The sequence below is a fragment of the Loxodonta africana genome, chromosome 4, assembly GCF_030014295.1.
Source record: "Loxodonta africana isolate mLoxAfr1 chromosome 4, mLoxAfr1.hap2, whole genome shotgun sequence".
NCBI classification, from domain to species: Eukaryota; Metazoa; Chordata; class Mammalia; order Proboscidea; family Elephantidae; genus Loxodonta; species Loxodonta africana.
In genome coordinates, this window is record NC_087345.1 from 30,716,133 (window position 1) to 30,734,966 (window position 18,834).

An 18,834-nucleotide genomic window follows, 5' to 3' on the forward strand; every position below is an offset into this window, starting at 1 on the left:
CAAGAACATAACTAAATATAATCAAGCTTTGAACATATGTAGATCTTATGGTAGTGACTTTCAATTTTTTTCTTACCTTGACCCATAAAACAAAATATATTTTATATTACAACCCAGTACATACTCATAACACAAAAGTAACTGAAACAAGTTTTAAAAGCCAATACTTATCCTTAAGTGTGCGATGCACTCGGATATTTACCGTTCTATTTTATTCTATTTGATTATCTTCTATATTTCTCTCTCATTTTGAAATGCTCATTGGTAGGCTACTATACTGATTTCACAACTATCTAATGAGCTATGCTTTACAGTTTAGAAAACACTGCTTTATAAATTGTAATGCATTTTATAAAATTCATCAACTTAAAGTCGTACGAGAAATACAATCGGAAGGGACCTGGAGATTTTTAGTGCACTCCTTTTCTGGTATATTAATACACTCTCCCACATCTCCCCCATGTGGCTCATCTCTTCTACTTGAATACCTCTATCGACAGGAAATCACTGCTTTTTGAGGAACTTCATTTTGTTCTTGGACATTTCTAATTCCTCAAACACCTGCCATAGAATTTCAAAGGCATTAAAGACACATCTTGCAACATAAAGATGAGCCTCTACTACTTGCATGATGAAACCTCTATGATATTGGGTGATATAAGTACACGGGGTCACAGAATGTCACTGGTCAAAGGGAACTGAAACACAATTTAGTACAATACTTCATTTCACAGATGAAGAAACTGAGGCCTAGAGAGGGAAAGAGATTTGACAGAAGTCACCCATTGAGTTAGTTGGGAACCACGAACTATCTTGCCTGATTCAGAGTAAATTGATCTTTTTATTACATAATCTCTAAAAGAGTAGCAAGGTGAATTAGATTGAGCAAAAAAGTAAATAGAAAGAGACTTTCAAGGACAGGATCGTTTAGGATCAATACCTGTGAATCATCCATCCAGATAGCTCCTGTCCTGTACAGATTTTGGAAAATTACAAACCATGTTATGAGCTGTGCAGTAGTCATGTTGTATCCATTTATCTTACCTGTTGGCAGCAAACTTGTTTGAAATGAAACCACCTGGAATCTGTGTCACAATATAACCCCAGAAAAAAGATCCGTGGATAAGGCCCACCGTCTCTGGATCCCAGTTAAACTGTGCTGTCTGGAAATTAGAAATCAGATACAGTTGTGTTTGTAAAAAAAAAAAAAAAAAGACTTTGTCACCAGTTTTCACTGATAAATCTACATAATACCCCACCAGCTAGTTCTTTCCTTCCTTTATTCAACAAATATTTATGAAAGGCCCACCACCTATCTGTCAGTATGTCATACTATGGTGGCTTGTGTGTTGTCATGATGCTGGAAGCTATACCGTTGGTAATTCAAACACAAACAGGGTCACCCATGATGGTCAAGTTTCAGCACAGCTTCCAGACTAAACCAGTTTAGGACGAAAGGCCTGGCGATCCACTTCCCAAAATCATCAATTTATGGATTATAACAGAATAGTGTCCAATGTGATGCTGGAAGATGAGCTTCCTAGGTTGGAAGACACTACACAATAACCACAATGATGGATTCAAACATAGCAATGATTGTGAGGATGGTGCAGGATCGGGCAACATTTCGTTCTGTTATACCATAAGGTCACCGTGTTGGCATTTAAAACAAATCAGTGGGAACTAATAACAACAACACTGTGTGCTGGGGATACACAGTGAACAAAGCTAAGTCCCTGCTCTCATGAAGCTTCCATTCCAGTGGGAGAAAGTAGAGATATGTTGTTGTTGTTAGGGGCCATGGAGTCAGTCCTGACTCATAGTGACCTTATGTACAACAGAATGAAACTCTGTACAGTCCTTCGCCATCCTCACAATTGTTGCTATGTTTGAGGCCATTGTTGTAGCCACTGTGTCAATCCTTCTCATTGAGGGTCTTCTGCTTTTTCGCTGACCCTCTGTTTTCACAAACGTGATGTCCTTCTCCAGGGACTGGTGCCTCCTGATAACATGTCCGAAGTATATGAGATGAAGTCTCACCATCCTTGTTTCTAAGGAGCATTCTGGGTGTACTTCTTCCAAGACAGATTTGTTCATTCTTCTGGCAGTCCATGGTATATTCAATATTCTTTGCCAATGCTATAATTCAAAGGCATCAAATCTCCTGTCTTTTTTATTCACTGTCCAGCTTTCACAAGCATATGAGGTGACTGAAAATACTATGGTTTGGGTCTAGTGCACCTTAGTCCTCAAAGTGACATCTTTGTTTTTTAACACTTTTAAGAGGTCTTTTGCAGCAGATTTACCCAAGGCAAAACATCACTCATTTTCTCGATTTCTGCTTCCATGGGATTGATTGTGGATCATATTAAAATGAAATCCTTGACAACTTCACTGTTTTCTCCATTTATCATGATGTTGCTTATTGAGGATTTTGGGGTTTTTTTATGTTGAGGTGAAAGCCCTGGTAGCGCAGTGGCTAAGTGCTACAGCTGCTAACCAAAAGATCAGCAGTTCGAACCCATGGGGGCAACTCTACCCTATCCTGTAGGGTCGCTATGAGTTGAAATCAACTCGATGGCAATGGGTTTGGTTTAGTTTGGTTATGTTGAGGTGTAATCCACACTGAAGGCTGTAGTCTTTGATCTTCATAAGTAAATGCTTCAGATATCTAGGCATTAGTGAGCTGAAATGGACTGGTATTGGCCACTTTGAATTGGACAAGCATATGGTCTACTATGCCAGGAATGACAACTTGAAGAGGAAAGTCGTTGTGTTCATCATCAGAAAGAACATTTCAAGAACTATCCTGAAGTACAATATTGTCAGCAATAGGATAATATCCATATGCCTACAAGGAAGAAGAGTTAATACAACTATTACTCAAATTTATGAGCCAACCACTAAGGTCAAAGGTGAAGAAATTGAAGATTTTTACCAACTTCTGCAGTCTGAAACTGATCAAACATGCAATCAAGATGCATTGATAATTATTGCTGATTGGAATGCAGAAGGTGGAAACAAAAAAGAAAGATTAGTCTTTGGAAAATATAGCTTTGGTGATAGAAACTGTGCTGGAGATTGCATGATAGAATTTTGCAAGGCCAACAACTTATTCATTGGAAATACTTGTTTTCAATAACAAATGGTGGGCATACATGTGGACTCTGCCAGATGAAATACACAGGAATCAAATCGACTACATTTGTGGAAAGAGACAATGGAAAAGCTCAATATCATCAGTCAGAACAAGGCGAGGGGCCAGCTTCGGAACTGACCATCAATTGCTCATATGCAAGTTCCAGTTGAAGCAGAAGAAAACTAAAACAAGTCCACAAGAGCCAAAGCATGACCTTGTGTATATCCCACCTGAATTTGGACACCATCTCAAAAACAGATTTGGCACATTGAACACTAATGACTGAAGACCAGACAAGCTGTGGGATGATATCATGGACATCATACATGAAGAAACCAAGAGGTCATTAAAAATACAGGAAAGAAAGAAAAGGCCAAACTGGGTGTCAGAAGAGACTCTGAAACTTGCTCTCGAACATAGAGCAGCTAAAGAGAAAGGAAGGAATGATGAAGTCAGCCCTGACGGCATCGCTGGAGAATTCTACCAAACTTTCAGAGAATAGTTAACACCAGTGCTACTAAAAGTATTTCAGAGCATAGAAAAGGATGGAATACTCCAGAACTCATTCTATGACGCCAGCAAACCCTGGTACTAAAACCAGGTAAAGACACCACAAAAAAAGAAAATTACAGACCAATATCCCTCATGAACTTAGAAGCAAAAATCCTCAACAAAATTCTAGCCAATAAAATGCAACAATATATCAAAAAAACATAATTCACCATGACCAAGTGGGATTCATACCAGGTATGCAGGAATGGTTCAACATTAGAAAAGCAATCAATGTAATCCATCACATAAACAAAACAAAAGATAAGAACCACAATTATCTAATCAATTTATACAGAAAAGGCATTTGACAAAGTCCAAAGTGCTATGGTGCATAACCAAAAGGTCAGCAGTTTGAATCTATCAGGCAGTCCTTAGAAACTCTATGGGGCAGTACTACTCCGTCCTATAGGGTCACTATGAGTTGGAATCGATTTGACAGCAATGGGTATGGGTAACACCCATTCATGATAAAAACGCTCAGCAAAACAGGAAAAGAAGGAAAATGCCAACAGCCAACATCATCCTAAATGGAGAGAGTTTGAAAGCATTCCCCTTGAGAATGGGAACCAGGCAAGCATGTCCTTTATCACCACTCTTATTCAGCACGGTGGTGGAGGTCCTAGACAGAGCAATCATGCTAGAAAAAGAAATAAATGGCATCCAAATTGGTAAGGAAGAAGTAAAAGTATCCCTATTTGCAGATGATATGATCTTATACACAGAAAACCCCAAAGAATTCACAAGAAAACTACTGGAACTAAAAGAAGATTTCAGCAAAAAATCAGGATACAAGATAAACATACAAAAATAAGTTGGATTCCTCTACACCTCTACAAACAGAACTTCAAAGAGGAAATCACCAAATCAATACCATTTACACTAGCTCCCAAGAAGATAAAATACTTATGAATAAATCTAACCAAAGACATAGGAGACCTATACAAAGAAAACTACAAGACACTACGGCAAGAAACCAAAAGAGATCTACATAAGTGTAAAAATATGCTATGCTCATGGATAGGAAGATTCAATATTGTGAAAATATCAATTATACCCAAAGGGATCTGCAGATATAATGCAATCCCGATTCAAACTCCAATGACATTTTCTAATGAGATGAAGAAACAAATCACTAACTTCATACGGAAAAGGAGAGGCACCAGATAAGGAAAGCATTACTAAAGAAGAGCAAAGTGGGAGGCCTCACACTACCTGATTTTAGAGCCTATTATACCGCTGTGGTAGTCAAAACAGCCTGGTACTGGTACAGCAACAGATATGTAGACCAATGGAACAGAACTGAGAATCCAGATGTAAATTCATCCATCTAAGAGCAGCTGATATTTGACAAAGGCCCAAAGTTCATTAAATGGAGAAAAGGCAATATCTTTAACAAACAGTGCTGGCAAAACCAGATATCCATCGGCAAAAAAAATGAAGCAAGACCTATACCTCACACCGTGTACAAAAACTAACTCAAAATGGATCAAAGGCCTAAATATAAAACCTAAAATGATAAAGATCTTGGAAGAAAAAAGAGAGACTACACAAGGAACCCTAATACATGGCATAAACAGAATACAAAACATAACAATGCACGAATACCAGAAAAGAAACTAGATAACTGGGAGTTCCTAAAAATCAAACACTTATGCTCATCAAAAGACTTCACCAAAGCAGTAAAAAGACAACCTACAGACTAGGAAAAAAATTTCGGCTATGACATAACCAATCAGGGTCTAATCTCTAAAATCTACCAGATACTGCATAACCACAACAACAAAAAGACAAATTAACCCAATTAAAAAATGGGCAAAGATATGAACAGGCACTTCACCAGAGACATTCGGGCAGCTAACAAGTACATAAGGAAATGCTCCTGATCATTAACTATTAGAGAAAGGCAAATCAAAACTACAATGAGATGCCATCTTACCCCAACAAGGCTAGTATTAATCCAAAGAACACAAAATAATAAATGTTGGAGAGGTTGTGGAGAGATTGGAACACTTATACACTGCTGATGGGAATGTAAAATGGTACAACCACTTTGGAAATTGATTTGGTGCTTCCTTAAAAAGCCAGAAATAGAAGTACCATACAATCTTGCAAAACCACTCTTTGGAATATATCCTAGAGAAGTAAGAGCCTTCACACAAATAGATATATGCATACCCATGTTCATTGCAGCACTGTTCTCAATAGCAAAAAGATGGAAACAACCTAGGTGTCCATCAATAGTCGAATGGATAAACAAATTATGATATATTCACACAATGGAATACCACACAACGATAAAGAACAATGATGAATCCAAGAAACATCTCACAACATGGATAAATCTGGAAAGCATTATGCTGAGTGAAATTAGTCACAAAAGGACAAATATTGTATTAGACCACTATTATAAGAACTCAAGAAAAGCTTAAACACAGAAGAAAACATTCTTTGATGGTTACGAGGCTGGGGAGGAAGGGAGAGGGGAATTCACTAACTATATAGTAAACAAGAATTAGCTTAGGTAAAGGGAAGGACAACACACAATACAGGTGAAGTCAGGACAACTGGATTAAACCAAAAGCTAAGAAGTTTCCTGAACACAACCAAACACTTTGAGGGACAGAGTAGCAGGGGCAGGTGTCTGAGGACCATGGTTTCAGAGGACATCTATGTCAATCGGCATAACAAAGTTTATTAAGAAAATGTTCTTCATCTCACTTCAGTGAGTGGAGTCTGGGGTCTTAAAAGCTAGCAAGTGGCCATCTAAGATGCATTAATTGGTCTCAACCCACCTGGAGAAAAGGAGAATGAAGAACACCAAAGACAAGGAAAATGTTAACCCAAGAGACAAAAGAGCCACATAAACCAGAGACTCCAACAGCCAAAGAACTAGATGGTCCCTGGGTACCACCAATGACCACCCTGACAGGGAACACAACAGAGAGTTCCTGAGGGAGCAGGAAAAAAGTGCAGAGCAGAACTCAAATTCACGTAAAAAGACCAGACTTAATGGTCTGACTGAGACTAGAGGAACCCCAGAAAACATGGCCCCTGGACTCTCTGCTAACCCAGAACTAAAACCATTTCCAAAGCCCACTCTTCAGACAAAGATTAGACTGGAGTATAAAACATAAAATAATACTCATGAACAGTGTGCTTATTAGTTCAAGTAGATACATGAGACTCAATGGGCAGCTCCTGTCTGGAGGTGGGATGAAAAGGTAGAAAGGTATGGGAGCTAACTGAATGGACATGGGAAACCTGGGGTGGAAACGGGGAGTGTGCTGTCACATTATAGGGATTGCAACTAGGGTCACATGACAATATGTGTATAAATTTTTGTATGAGAAATTAACTTGAGCTGTAAACTTTCACCTAAAGCACAAAAAAAAAAAAAATGATGAAGTCAAAGAGCTGAACAAATTTCAAAGACGGACTTGAGAAGACAAAGTAAAGTATTATAATGAAATGTACAAAGACCTGGAGTAAGAAAACAGAAAGAGAAGAGCACACTCAGCATTTCTCAAGGTGAAAGAACCAAACGAAAAATTCAAGCCTTGAGTTGCAATATTGAAGGATTCTATGGGGAAAATGCTGAAAAACACAGGAAGCATCAAAAGAAGATGGAAGGACACGGAGTCACTATCCCAAAAAGAATTGGTCGACTTTCAGCCATTTCAGGAAGTAGCATATGATACAGAATTAAAAGGATTGAAGGAAGAAGTCCAAGCTGCACTGAAGGCATTGGTGAAAAACAAGGTTCCAGAAATTGACAGAATACCATTTCAAATGTTTCAATAAACAGATATAATTCTGGAAGCACTCACTCATCTATGTCAAGAAATTTGGAAGACAGCTACCTGGACAACCAGCTGAAAGAGATCCATATTTGTGCCCATTCCAAAAAAGGTGATCCAACAGAACGTGGAAATTATTGAACAATATCTTTAAGATCACACACAAGTAAAATTTTGTGAAAGGTAATTCAAAAACATTTGCAGCAGTGCATCAACTGGGAACAGCCAGAAATTCAAGCCAGATTCAGAAGAGGACTTGGAACCAGGAATGTCATTGCTGATGTCAGACGTATCTTGGCTGAAAGCAGAGAATACCAGAAAGACTTTTACCTATGTTTTATTGACTATGCAAAGGCATTTGACTGTGTGGATCATAACAAATTATGGATGACATTGTGAAGAATAGAAATTCCAGAACACTTATGTTACCACAAAACACAGATCCAAGCCACCTGCCACAAAGACAATACTGAGACACGGGTGAAGTAAGCAGCAAGAGGGCTTTATTGTATACTGGTATACGAGAGACAGAGGGGAATGGGCTCTTCCAAAGTCTGTCTGCCTGCTGGGTTAGGGCTTAGTCTTAAACAATCTGGAGAATGGCAGTTCCCCTTTGATGGGAGGTATGTTGATCACATTTCAGACATGTTGACCTTCTGTGGCTATTCTTTAGAGGTCCTCTGACGCCATCCTGTTTTCGTCACAAGATGGGCCCTCATTGTCTGGTTGTCTTGTCCCAGATCTTACTGATCATTGTTCTGCTTGTTCAAGAGGAACATAAGCTAATTTTAAACTTTGTAGAATCATGTAGAATGGGAGAGAGAAGGGAGGGAGCAAACCACAAATCACAAAATCACCCGGGTATGCAAAAGCTAACTATGCAAGCCATGCAGAAACAATGCTACAATACCCAGGATGTTAGGCCCCTACAATTTCTTTCTCAAGCTGCCCCTTGCACTTAATTGTGGTCATGAAGTACTTGTACATAGACCAAGAGGCCGTCTTTAGAACAGAACAAAGGATACTGCATGGTTTAAAATCAGGGTTGTATGCTTTCACCGTACTTATTCAATCTGTATGCTGAGCAAATGATCCGAGAAGCTGGACTGTATGAAGAAGAATGGAGCATCAGGATTGGAGGAAGACTTATTAACAACCTACGAGATGCAGATGACACAAGAGATGTGTACAAATTCAAAAAATAGATATTTGGTACTGCAAATAGTGATGAGTGCATAGGAGAAAATAAAAAAAAAAAATTCTAGGTTTACTAGGTTATTCAGTAGCAGTTTAGTGAGAAAGCATAAAGGGAATAGAATCTAAAGTCTCTCGTGTCTTAAACCAAAAAACCAAACCCACTGCCATGGAGTCAATTCCGGCTCATAGCGACCCTACAGGACAGAGTAGAACTTCCCCGTAGAGTTTCCGAGAAGCACCTGGCAGATTGGTTAACAGCCATATCACTTAACCATTATGCCATAGTGAGTGTAATAAAACTCACACTACCTACCCAGAGGAGGCATGAGGTTAAAACAGCATGAATATTTCCAGTGGATGATTCCTCTGGGTAAAGATTTTGGGTGTGACACATTATCATAGTCCATGGAACATAGTGTAGATTCAATAAATGTTAGCAGCCATTATTGTCATTGTGGCGATCACAATATGCTCTTCTACAAATCTTGCCCTATTGAAAATATGATTCTCTATGCTGAAGTCCCTTTCTCCCCCTGGCACTGTAACTTTTCAGATCCATTGCAAATGTTCCTTCCTCTGAGGAACTTTCCCAACTCATCCCAGATTGAACTCTTTCACCCTTTCCTGGGCTTGTCCCACAGACCTCTGTTCTTACCAGGGCTTCAAACCGGTTTGTTCCAGTTTGAACCACTGCTGAGGATTTCCATTTCTAACAAGTTCCCAAGTGATGCTAATACTGTAATACCGCTGGGTAGGGACCAATTCTGAGTACCACTAGTAGAGCAGTGATTCTCAAACTGTATTATACATAAAAGTCACCTGGGGGATCTTGTTAAAATGTAGATTCCGATTCAGTGTATCTCGGGCAGAAATGCAAATTCTCAGCAGGGATATGAACTGGTTCAAAGTCCTGTTTCTTAAGGCTATGGCACACATGGTACCCAAAAACCCAGTGCCGTCGACTAGTTTGTGAGCAGCACCGTGTGTGCCATTTTTTTTTTTTTTTTTTATGGCACACACGGTGCTGCTCACAAACTAGCTAGTCATGTGTCTGTTTCCCACGCTGGGTAGTGAGCAATTCTTAGGTAGGAGCCGTGTCTTGTTTGCTTTTATAGGAAGCTAAAAGAAATGCCTGGGAATATAGAAGGTGCAAGTAAATATTTGCTGGACGAATATATAATAAATGGCTTTTTAAGGCACTGATACGAAAATGCAAGGCGTTTGTATTATTGGGTAAGAGTGTCTAATTAGCAGAATAGTATGTTTCATGAACCTTTGTCACAGTAATTTTCCTGACACAAACTGTTACGTACTTATCTGCTCATTTATTCAACATTTACTAAGCACCTCCTGCATGCCAGGTCAGGCACCAGGCAAGGTCAAATGAGAAATCATTCTTGCCTTCTAGAAGAGCACAGTCCAGGTAATACTGGCCAGGACTCTCTACTCTATTTCCCATTTTACAGATTAGGAAGTTGAAGGTCAAGAATAAAAAGGAACTCGCAATCATTAATTCAAATCAGCTTGCCACATATTTATGCTGTGTTTACTATGTGCCACACATCATTCTGGGGATACAGTAATGAATAAAAACATCAATTCCTGCCTTCATGAAGATTCCAGTGAGGGTGGCTGGATAATGACAGTAACAACAGCAATAATAAAATAACAATAATAAACAAGTATGTACTGTGTTAGATGGTGGCCCATGATGAGAAGAAAAAATAAAGCAGGGAATGAGATAGGAAGATGTTGAGGGAGGACAAGCTGGGTGAAATTTTAGCTAGAATGGTCAGGGAAGGCATCACTGAGAAGGTGGTTTTTGACTAAAGACCTGAAGAAAGGGAGGGAATAAAGAAGCGCAAAGGTCCTAAGGTAGGAATGTGTCGTGTGTGTTAGAGAAATAGCAGGATGTCAGTATACCAAAACCAAACCAAACTCGTTGCCGTCAAACCAATTCCAACTCATAGCAACCCTATAGGACAGAGTAGAACTGCCCCATACTCTTTCCAAGGAGCACCTGGTGGATTCGAACAGCTGACGTTTTTGTTAGCAGCCATAACTCTTAACCACTACGCCACCAGGGTTTCTGGACATCTGTATAGCTGGAGGATAATGAGTGAGGGAGAGGGGAGGAGGACTTAAAGTAAGAGAGGTGATGAGAAATCAAGGAATCAAATGATGCAGGGACCTTTAAGTCATGGTAGGAACCTTGACATTTACTCAAAGAAAGATATAAACCATTGGAAGGTTTGAGAAGAGGAAGGACACGATTTTATTAAGATATTTTCCAATTATTCCCCGCTTAATCCTCCCAATACTTTGAGTTACTTAATATAAATTATCTCATTTGGCCTACACAGTAGCTCCGTTCATTTCACCATAGGACACCAAGAGTTTGCCAAGAATTGATAGAAATGCCTGTTACGGCCTTCCTGATCACACTTTCTCCCCCAGTGAAGCCCAGGCTGCCCTGTTTGTCCATGGGACCCTCCCAATGACAACCCCAGCTGACTGGACACCTAAATTGAGAGAATCAAGCCAAAGACTCGACTCAGCCAATCAGCATTTCTCTTTCTCTGTCTTTTTTCACCTGAACCCAGAGACTCTAATTGGACAATAGTGAGCACTTGAACTCAGCCCCATGAAGTCAGGGCCAAGTCTTGTCAGGGCAAGCAAAGGCTCCAGGAACTTAAGCTTTGGAGGGCAGTGAGATGCCATGGAAAAGAAAGCAAACCTTGGAGAGTCACAGGGAAGTGGAGCCGCTGCTGATGAAACTGATGGGAGACTCTGTGGCACAAGCAAGCTGGAGACCTTAGCTGAGGATTGTCTAGTTCCCGTGTGGCCCAGCTCCACCCCACAGAGCCTCTGCTCCTGCTTTGGAAATAATTGCACAAAAGCTCCTTTCCCTCTCCATGGTGGTGCACAGCCTGGATTGCCATTCCACCTCAGGGTGCACCCTGTTCCTGGCACAAATTACACAAATGTACACAGCAAGTTTCAGCAGAAACTTAGTCCAGATTAAGGCAGACTAGGAAGAAAGGTCTGCCCACCTACTTCCAAAAATCAGCCAATAAAAACCCTGTGTATCACAATGATCTGATCTGCAACCAATCACGGGGATGGCACGGGACTAAGCAGTGTTGCGTTCCATTGTGTATGGGGTCACCATGAGTCAGGGGCTGAGTCAGTGGCAGCTATGGACAACAGCAATACAGCAGACCTGCTTTTTGCACTTTGTTTCCTTGAGATCCCCTACAGGGATGGAATAATCCCCTTTTTAACTTGAGCTGGTTTCACTGTGCTTCTGTTCTTTGCCACCAGCAATCCCTGACCGGACACAAGGGTGATTTGCTCAGTGTTCCAGAGATAATAAACAACATGTGAAATGCTCTTCCTGAGGTTAATGAGAAATCATTGCAAGGCTTCTCAAACTTCCATCGTTCATTGCCAACCAGGTGACAGGCACTGTTCTAAGCACTCCACATGTTTTAACTCATAACTACTAAGCTAAGAAATTATTATTCACACATCAGCTAAAATTATCGTTCATACCCCTAGTAGAACATATGCAACATGTTTGAAAAATCTACTCATTCATACTCTTTACCTCTCCCTTCTTTTGAAAATGAGGAATTTAAAAAGATGTCATCATAAAAATATCTAGTTTTCCCCCCATAAAACAAATAAACAAAAATACAGGCCATTCCAAGCCTTTCCTGATACAATTAGCGAAATCTTTGTCATTGGGTTGAGCATGCTCAGCTGGTATCTAAGCCATGTTCTGTTTGGACAAGAGAGAAATGATCTGCTGTAAATCGGAGTTGTGCTAGAGCTTCTGAAATGCTACTAAACTACCAATCTTCAGGCCAGAGAAAATGATGTAAAGCAGATTTTAGATCTTAATCAATTTCTCTAAAACTCCAAAGGGCAAAACCATGGAAACTAGCGAGTACACACTAGCATTATTCCTTGGGTTTATCAAAATGTCTTTTCCATATGCCTCAAAACAGATGCTATTGACCCAGGCCTGTCTTGTCAGGCAACAAACAAATGCAAACCAGCATCTCATTTTGATCTGGGCCTCAGCAGGCCAGTTTTAATTAGCAGGCCTTGCTCACAAAGGGCTGAAAGAATACATGTGATACACATCTGAAAACCTGCTAATATACATCATTCTTTATTTTTAAAATGCATGAGTACTCCCCTCTGCATACACACACACACACGCACACACACACACCGACCAGGATATCCTTTTAGAGCAGATTCAGCTGTGCCATCCACAGCCAAGTCAGAAGAGTCTCCATGGTGCTATTTTCCTGTAGCAGAATAATCTCTTGGCTAAAAAGAAAAAAAGCCTGCAGGCCAATTAAAGGCTTCTTTTTAACGGACTGAAATCAGATTTTCCCAAACCAGTGCTTGGCAGGAGACTGTTCCATGTGATGCCTGAAAGGAAGTGTTCTGTGATCAGGTAAGTGCAGGAAATAACCTCATGCCACATCCCCCTCTTGGAGAGTTGTGGAACACAGACAGTAAAAGCTCCGAGGGCCAAGGAAAGATGCCCATTTAATCTGTATGACCCAGCATTCCCCATTTCTCACAGCGCCATCTTTGCAGCACGGCCTGCAGAACAGTGATTTCCCAAACACAAATTTGGGAAACTCTGATCTGAATGTTTCTCCAAATATGAGTGGGGTCCAGAGAATTATTAAAGATCTCTCTCTGCAAATGAATGAATTTCCACTTGAGTCACTCCATTGCATGTGTTCAATTTAATAAAACATGTATTTATTGGGTGTACACTAGACATGCATTTTAGTTTGGTTTTTCTCCCATAGCCTCAATACTTCTCTAGGCTTACCATTTAAGAATAATTGTTCAATTATTCAATTAAATAAAACATGTATTTATTGGGTGCTGCAAAAGACCTCTTTAAAGTGTTGAAAAGCAAAGATGTCACCTTGAGGTGTGCCTGACCCAAGCTATGGTGTTTTCAATCACTTCATACACATGTAAAAGCTGGACAATGACTACGGAAGATCGAAGAATTGACGCCTTTGACTTGTGGTATTGGCAAAGAACATTGAATATACCATGGACTGCTAAAAGAACAAACAAGTCTGTCTTGGAAGAAGTGCAGCCAGAATGCTCCTTAGAAGCAAGGATGGTGAGACCACATCTTACATACTTTGTTATCAGGAGGGATCGGTCCCTGGAGAAGGACAGCATGCTTGGTAAAGTAGAAGGTCAGCGAAAAAGAGGAAGACCCTCAATGAGATGGATTGACAATGATTGTGAGAATGGCACAGGTTTGGGCTGTGTTTCATTCTGTTGTACATAGGGTTGCTATGAATTGGTACCAACTTGACGGTACCTAAAAACAACAATGCACTAGACATGCATTTTAGTTTGGGTTTTCTCCTATAGCCTCAATACTTTTCTGGGTTTACCATTTAAGAGGAGTCCTTCGGTGGTGCAAACAGTTAAAATACTTGGCTACTAACCGAAAGACTGGAGGTGGGAATCACTCAGAGGCACCTCAGAAGAAAGGCCTGGTGATATACTTCCATAAAACCAGCCATTAAAAACCCTGTGGGGCACAGTTCTACTCTGACACACCTGGGGTCGCCATGAGTTGGAATTAGCTAGATGGCAACTGGTGGTACTGGTACCATTTAAGAAACAAACTAGATTTTATATTTCCAGTGATTCATAAAATCTACACCATTTAAGCTATAGCAGAAGTATGCTTGCTTATGACCACAACAGCCTCTGAGCTGGGCCTCTGCCTCCACTCTTATCTGACTTTAATCCAGACTCCTCCCATTGAGCAGTGGGCATTCCAGGACACAGATCACCTCTCTGTTTAAAGCCCATCCCAGACTCCCTTAAATGACTTCCCAGGCCTGTTATAGTCTGGTGCCTGTTTACCTTGCTGCCTCCATCTCTTGTTGCTCACCCCTACTGAGGGGTGAACTTAGGTGGGTAAATGTGGAACCCCTCCTACCAAGGGTTCACAACCTGAAGTCCAAGGATGGAATCCCAGGGATCTGTGAACTTGGGTAGGAAAATTTCACATCTTTATTTTCACTAACTGCAAACTGCAATTTAAGCATTTTGTTCAACCATGAATGTAGAAAACAAACACAGTAGCTATTATCAGAAACTAACTTTGTCAGCAGTGGAAATCATAAATATGTTCATCATGTCATATTATAGTTGTTGTCAATATTTCAAACTATCATTTACAGTTTGAACTTTAAAATTACAGTAATTTTTAGACCCATTGCTGGACTTTGTCTTCTAATGTGTTACAAAAGAAGCCCATGTGCTTCTATGTCACAAATTTGATTTTAAAATATTTTGATATCTGTATTTTAATACATAGTTTCCTCGGAAACTCTATGGGGCAGCTCTACTGTGTTCTGTAGGGTCGCTATGAGTTGGAATCGACTCGACAGCACTGGGTTTTGGTTGTTTTATTTTAATATAACTTCCTTTATAATCTGGACCCCTGATGGCACAGTGGTTAAGAGCTCAGCTCTTAACCAAAAGGTTGGGAGTTCGAATCCACCAGCTGCTCCTTGGAATCCCTATGGAGCAGTTCTACTCTGTCCTATAGGGTTGCTATGAGTCAGAAATCAACTCAACAGCAATGGGTTTGCTTTTTTGTTTTGTTTTGGCTTCCTTTATAATCATATGTGTTTTATTTTATGGATTTTAAAGATTACCTTGACAAAGGGTTCAGGCGCTTTGCCGGGTTTCCAAAGAGGTCCTTGACAAGAAAAAGGTGAAGAACTCCTGATTCAGCTCCTAAAACATACCATTCTCTCTCTCTCTCCCTTCCCCCACCCCGTATCTCTCTGTTTACCTCTCTCACTCTTCTGCAAGGCTTCACACTTGCTATTACTTCCACTTGTCAAACACTGCCTTCCACTCCACCAAAACCCTCTTTGTCATGGATTGATTTATGTCCCCCCAAAATGTGTATATCAATTTGATTAGGCCACGATTCCCAGTATTCTGTGGTTGTCCTCCATTTTGTGATTGTAATTTTATGTTAAAGAGGATTAGGATGGAATTGTAAAACCCTTGCTCAGGTCACACCCCTGATCCAATGTAAAGGGAGTTTTCTTGGGGTGTGGTCTGCACCACCTTTTATCTCTCAACAGATAAAAGGAAAGGGAAGCTAGTAGAGAGGGGAGACCTCATATGACCAAGAAAGAAGTACCAGGAGCACAGCATGTCCTTTGGACCCCGGGTTCCTGCACAGAGAAGCTCCTAGACCAGGAGAATATTGATGAGAAGGACTCTTCTTCAGAGCCTACAAAGAGAGAAAGCCTCCCCCTTCTAACCTACTAGGCTGTGAGAAAATAAATTCCTCTCTGTTAAAGCTATTCACTCGTGGTATTTCTGTTATTGCAGCACTAGATGACTAAGACACTCTGCCTGGCAAATTCCTCCTCATCTTTCATGTTCAGCCATCAGTTTTTCTGGGAATTCTTTCATGACATCAAAGTCTGGACAAAGGCCCCTTCTATATGACCCTGAGCGTACTGTGCACCTAAAACCCGAATTTTGATTTCTTACGTGTAGTCTCCATTTCTTATCTGTACATCTTCCACTCCGCTTTGTTCACCATTCTGTCCCCATCACCATGCACAGTGTCTGGCCCATGGTAGTCATTCTACATTTTTGTCACATCGATGAATGAATTAAAGTGCTTTCTTTCACTTAGCAAAGTTTTTATTTAGCTGTGGTCAAAAGAGCTCTCACCATAGATTGACACCAACCTGAATTTCTGGTTTTCCATCAACATACACAGTGCTGTTGTTGACCATTTCCACGATGGCAACTCCAAGATTGCACCGAATCCCAAAGGAAATGCAGAATCCCAGCCCGCTCATGATGGCGATGATGTAACGCTTGGGGATGCCACAACAGTGGCAGTCAAACAGTGGGGGGCTCGGCCTGGAAGTCTGCACTGGCCTTCCTTCTTCATTCAGCTCAATATTATCTTCTTCCTCATTGGTTCCATCAATTTTTCTACATTGGAGAAAGAATAACAGAGAAGAAAGGCCAGGAGTAGGCAAGAAAAAAAAAGGAAAGGAAAACCCAAAGTAGGATGCCCCCTGAATTTTTAAAAGTAATTATTATTATTTAAATAAATCATAATGGGTAAAATTATTGATTTTCTGGATATTGAGTTGCCCTTTTATAGACATTAAATATTTAAATCTCATGACAACCCCAAGAGGTTATTATCATGCCCAATTAAGTTATTTGAGGCAGATTCAAGTCCAGAGCCTGTGTCCTTGACAACATAACATACTGAGCTTTCTGCTGAAAAGGTATTGATAGGCTTCACCTACATTACATGATTCACCTACCTCCTATGCTTGACCTTAGTTTTTGTGTCATTGATGCTTCCTAAAAAGATATACAATAAAAAATTAATTCATTGGAAGATTCTATTTCTAAGTGCTATTAAAATGCTAAGTGGAGGTGTTGTTATGTGCCATCAAGTTGGCACATATTGACTTTATGTAAAACAGAGTGAAAAATTGTCCAGTCCAGCACCATTGTCTCATCTTTCAGCATTATATCAGGCAATACTCTGTTGCTAGCTATAAGGTTTTCACTGGCTAATTTTTGGAAGTAGATTGCCAGGCCTTTCTTCCTACTCTCTATTTTAGTCTGGGAAATCTGCCCACCATGGGTGACCCTAATGATATTTGAAATACTGGTAATTTCACTTCCAGCATCATAGCAACACTCAAGTCACCACAGTACAACAAACAGACAGACAGGTGGAGGTGGGGGGTTTATTTTCTATCACAATCTATTATCTATCTTTCTTCTGAGGAGTTGGTTCCCTGGCACCTTTTATCTCTGTGATAGGAATTTTCATTTATTCTATTGGCTCAGGAAATGGCACGTCCATTAGAGTGAATCTACTCTTTTTTTTTTTTAAGTAATTAGGCAAACTGAACACTATCTGCCCATTATAAAATATACCTTTTTTACTTTCTCACGTATTGCAACTTCTGAAGAAGGTGCTATGGACCAATTAGGGTCCAAGACTTTACAAAAATAAGCAAGGCTTACAAGTTTTCATGAATATTAAATTCAATAATAAATAGCTAATACAAGGGTTAACATAATACTTAGATTGAAACACAAATTATTTGCCAATCAACATAATCTTGGCTGTGTTTTATGACTCAAGTAAAACCAGTTTTTAAGCACATGTATAGAGAAACAAATATTCTGCACCGAATTCAGTTCACTAGATATTTATTGAGAGTCTACTGTGCATGTCAGGCACTGTTCTAAGTACTGTAGAACAAAAAAAGAATAAGACGTGTTCTCTGCGCTCCTCCAGCTCTTAGTTTTGATGAACTTAGAAAGGGACAAAAGACTCTTCTAATGGACTAATACAAGCCACTATAATTACTGGACAATCCAGGCTGTGTTGAAATGAAAGTGAAAACTAATGGTAAAGCAAGGAAAGAGCTTTTGATTTCAGCTTGTAGGCTTAGATTAGAAGCTTAATAGATATACAAGAACATTGAATCAATCACATCAGAACTTCAACAATCTCCCACCATTGCCTATCTATATTAATGTTGATATAGTCTACCTTCTCTTCTAAATTCTCTACTTCTAGAAGCATGGAGGTTGTCCAAAGGATGTCATCTATGCTTCTAGCCCAGGCAGGAAAACCTCTTTATCTGGGCACTAGATCCCAACCCTTCTCAGCTACTCATGGATATTATTCCACCCTACCCCTTCCATACTTCATCATCAATTATTTTCTAGATCATTTCCATCAGCGTACAAGTATGCTTTTATTTCTCCCATATTAAAATTTAAAAAGCACTTTCTCCTCCAGCTATTCCCCCCTCATTCCTCATCTTCCCTTTTTAGAAAAACTCCTTGAAAGAATCGTCTGCAGTCACTGTCTTCAATTCCTCTCCTCCCATGCTCTCTTGGGCACCCTCCAATCAGGTGTCCCCTCAGCTGTCCACCAAAACTGCTCTTAAGGTCATCAGTGCCCTCCACATGATTAAATGCAAAGGTCATTTTCAATCCTCATCTAATTGACCTTGACTCAATTGATTATTTTCTTTTTCTTGACTACTT

At 40.0% G+C, this 18,834-nt stretch overlaps 1 protein-coding gene across 1 annotated transcript in view; it reads right to left on the bottom strand.

Moving 5' to 3' along the window:
* Positions 1-18,834, bottom strand: part of SLC17A8 (solute carrier family 17 member 8) — a 90,003-nt gene that overhangs the window by 28,427 nt on the left and 42,742 nt on the right. Inside the window, exons 2-3 of the mRNA XM_003405624.4 lie at positions 16,482-16,734; positions 1,045-1,163 (exon numbers count right to left, since the gene is read on the bottom strand). Of these exons, the coding sequence (XP_003405672.1) occupies positions 1,045-1,163; positions 16,482-16,734 (372 nt within the window). The remainder of the gene's footprint in view (positions 1-1,044; positions 1,164-16,481; positions 16,735-18,834) is intronic.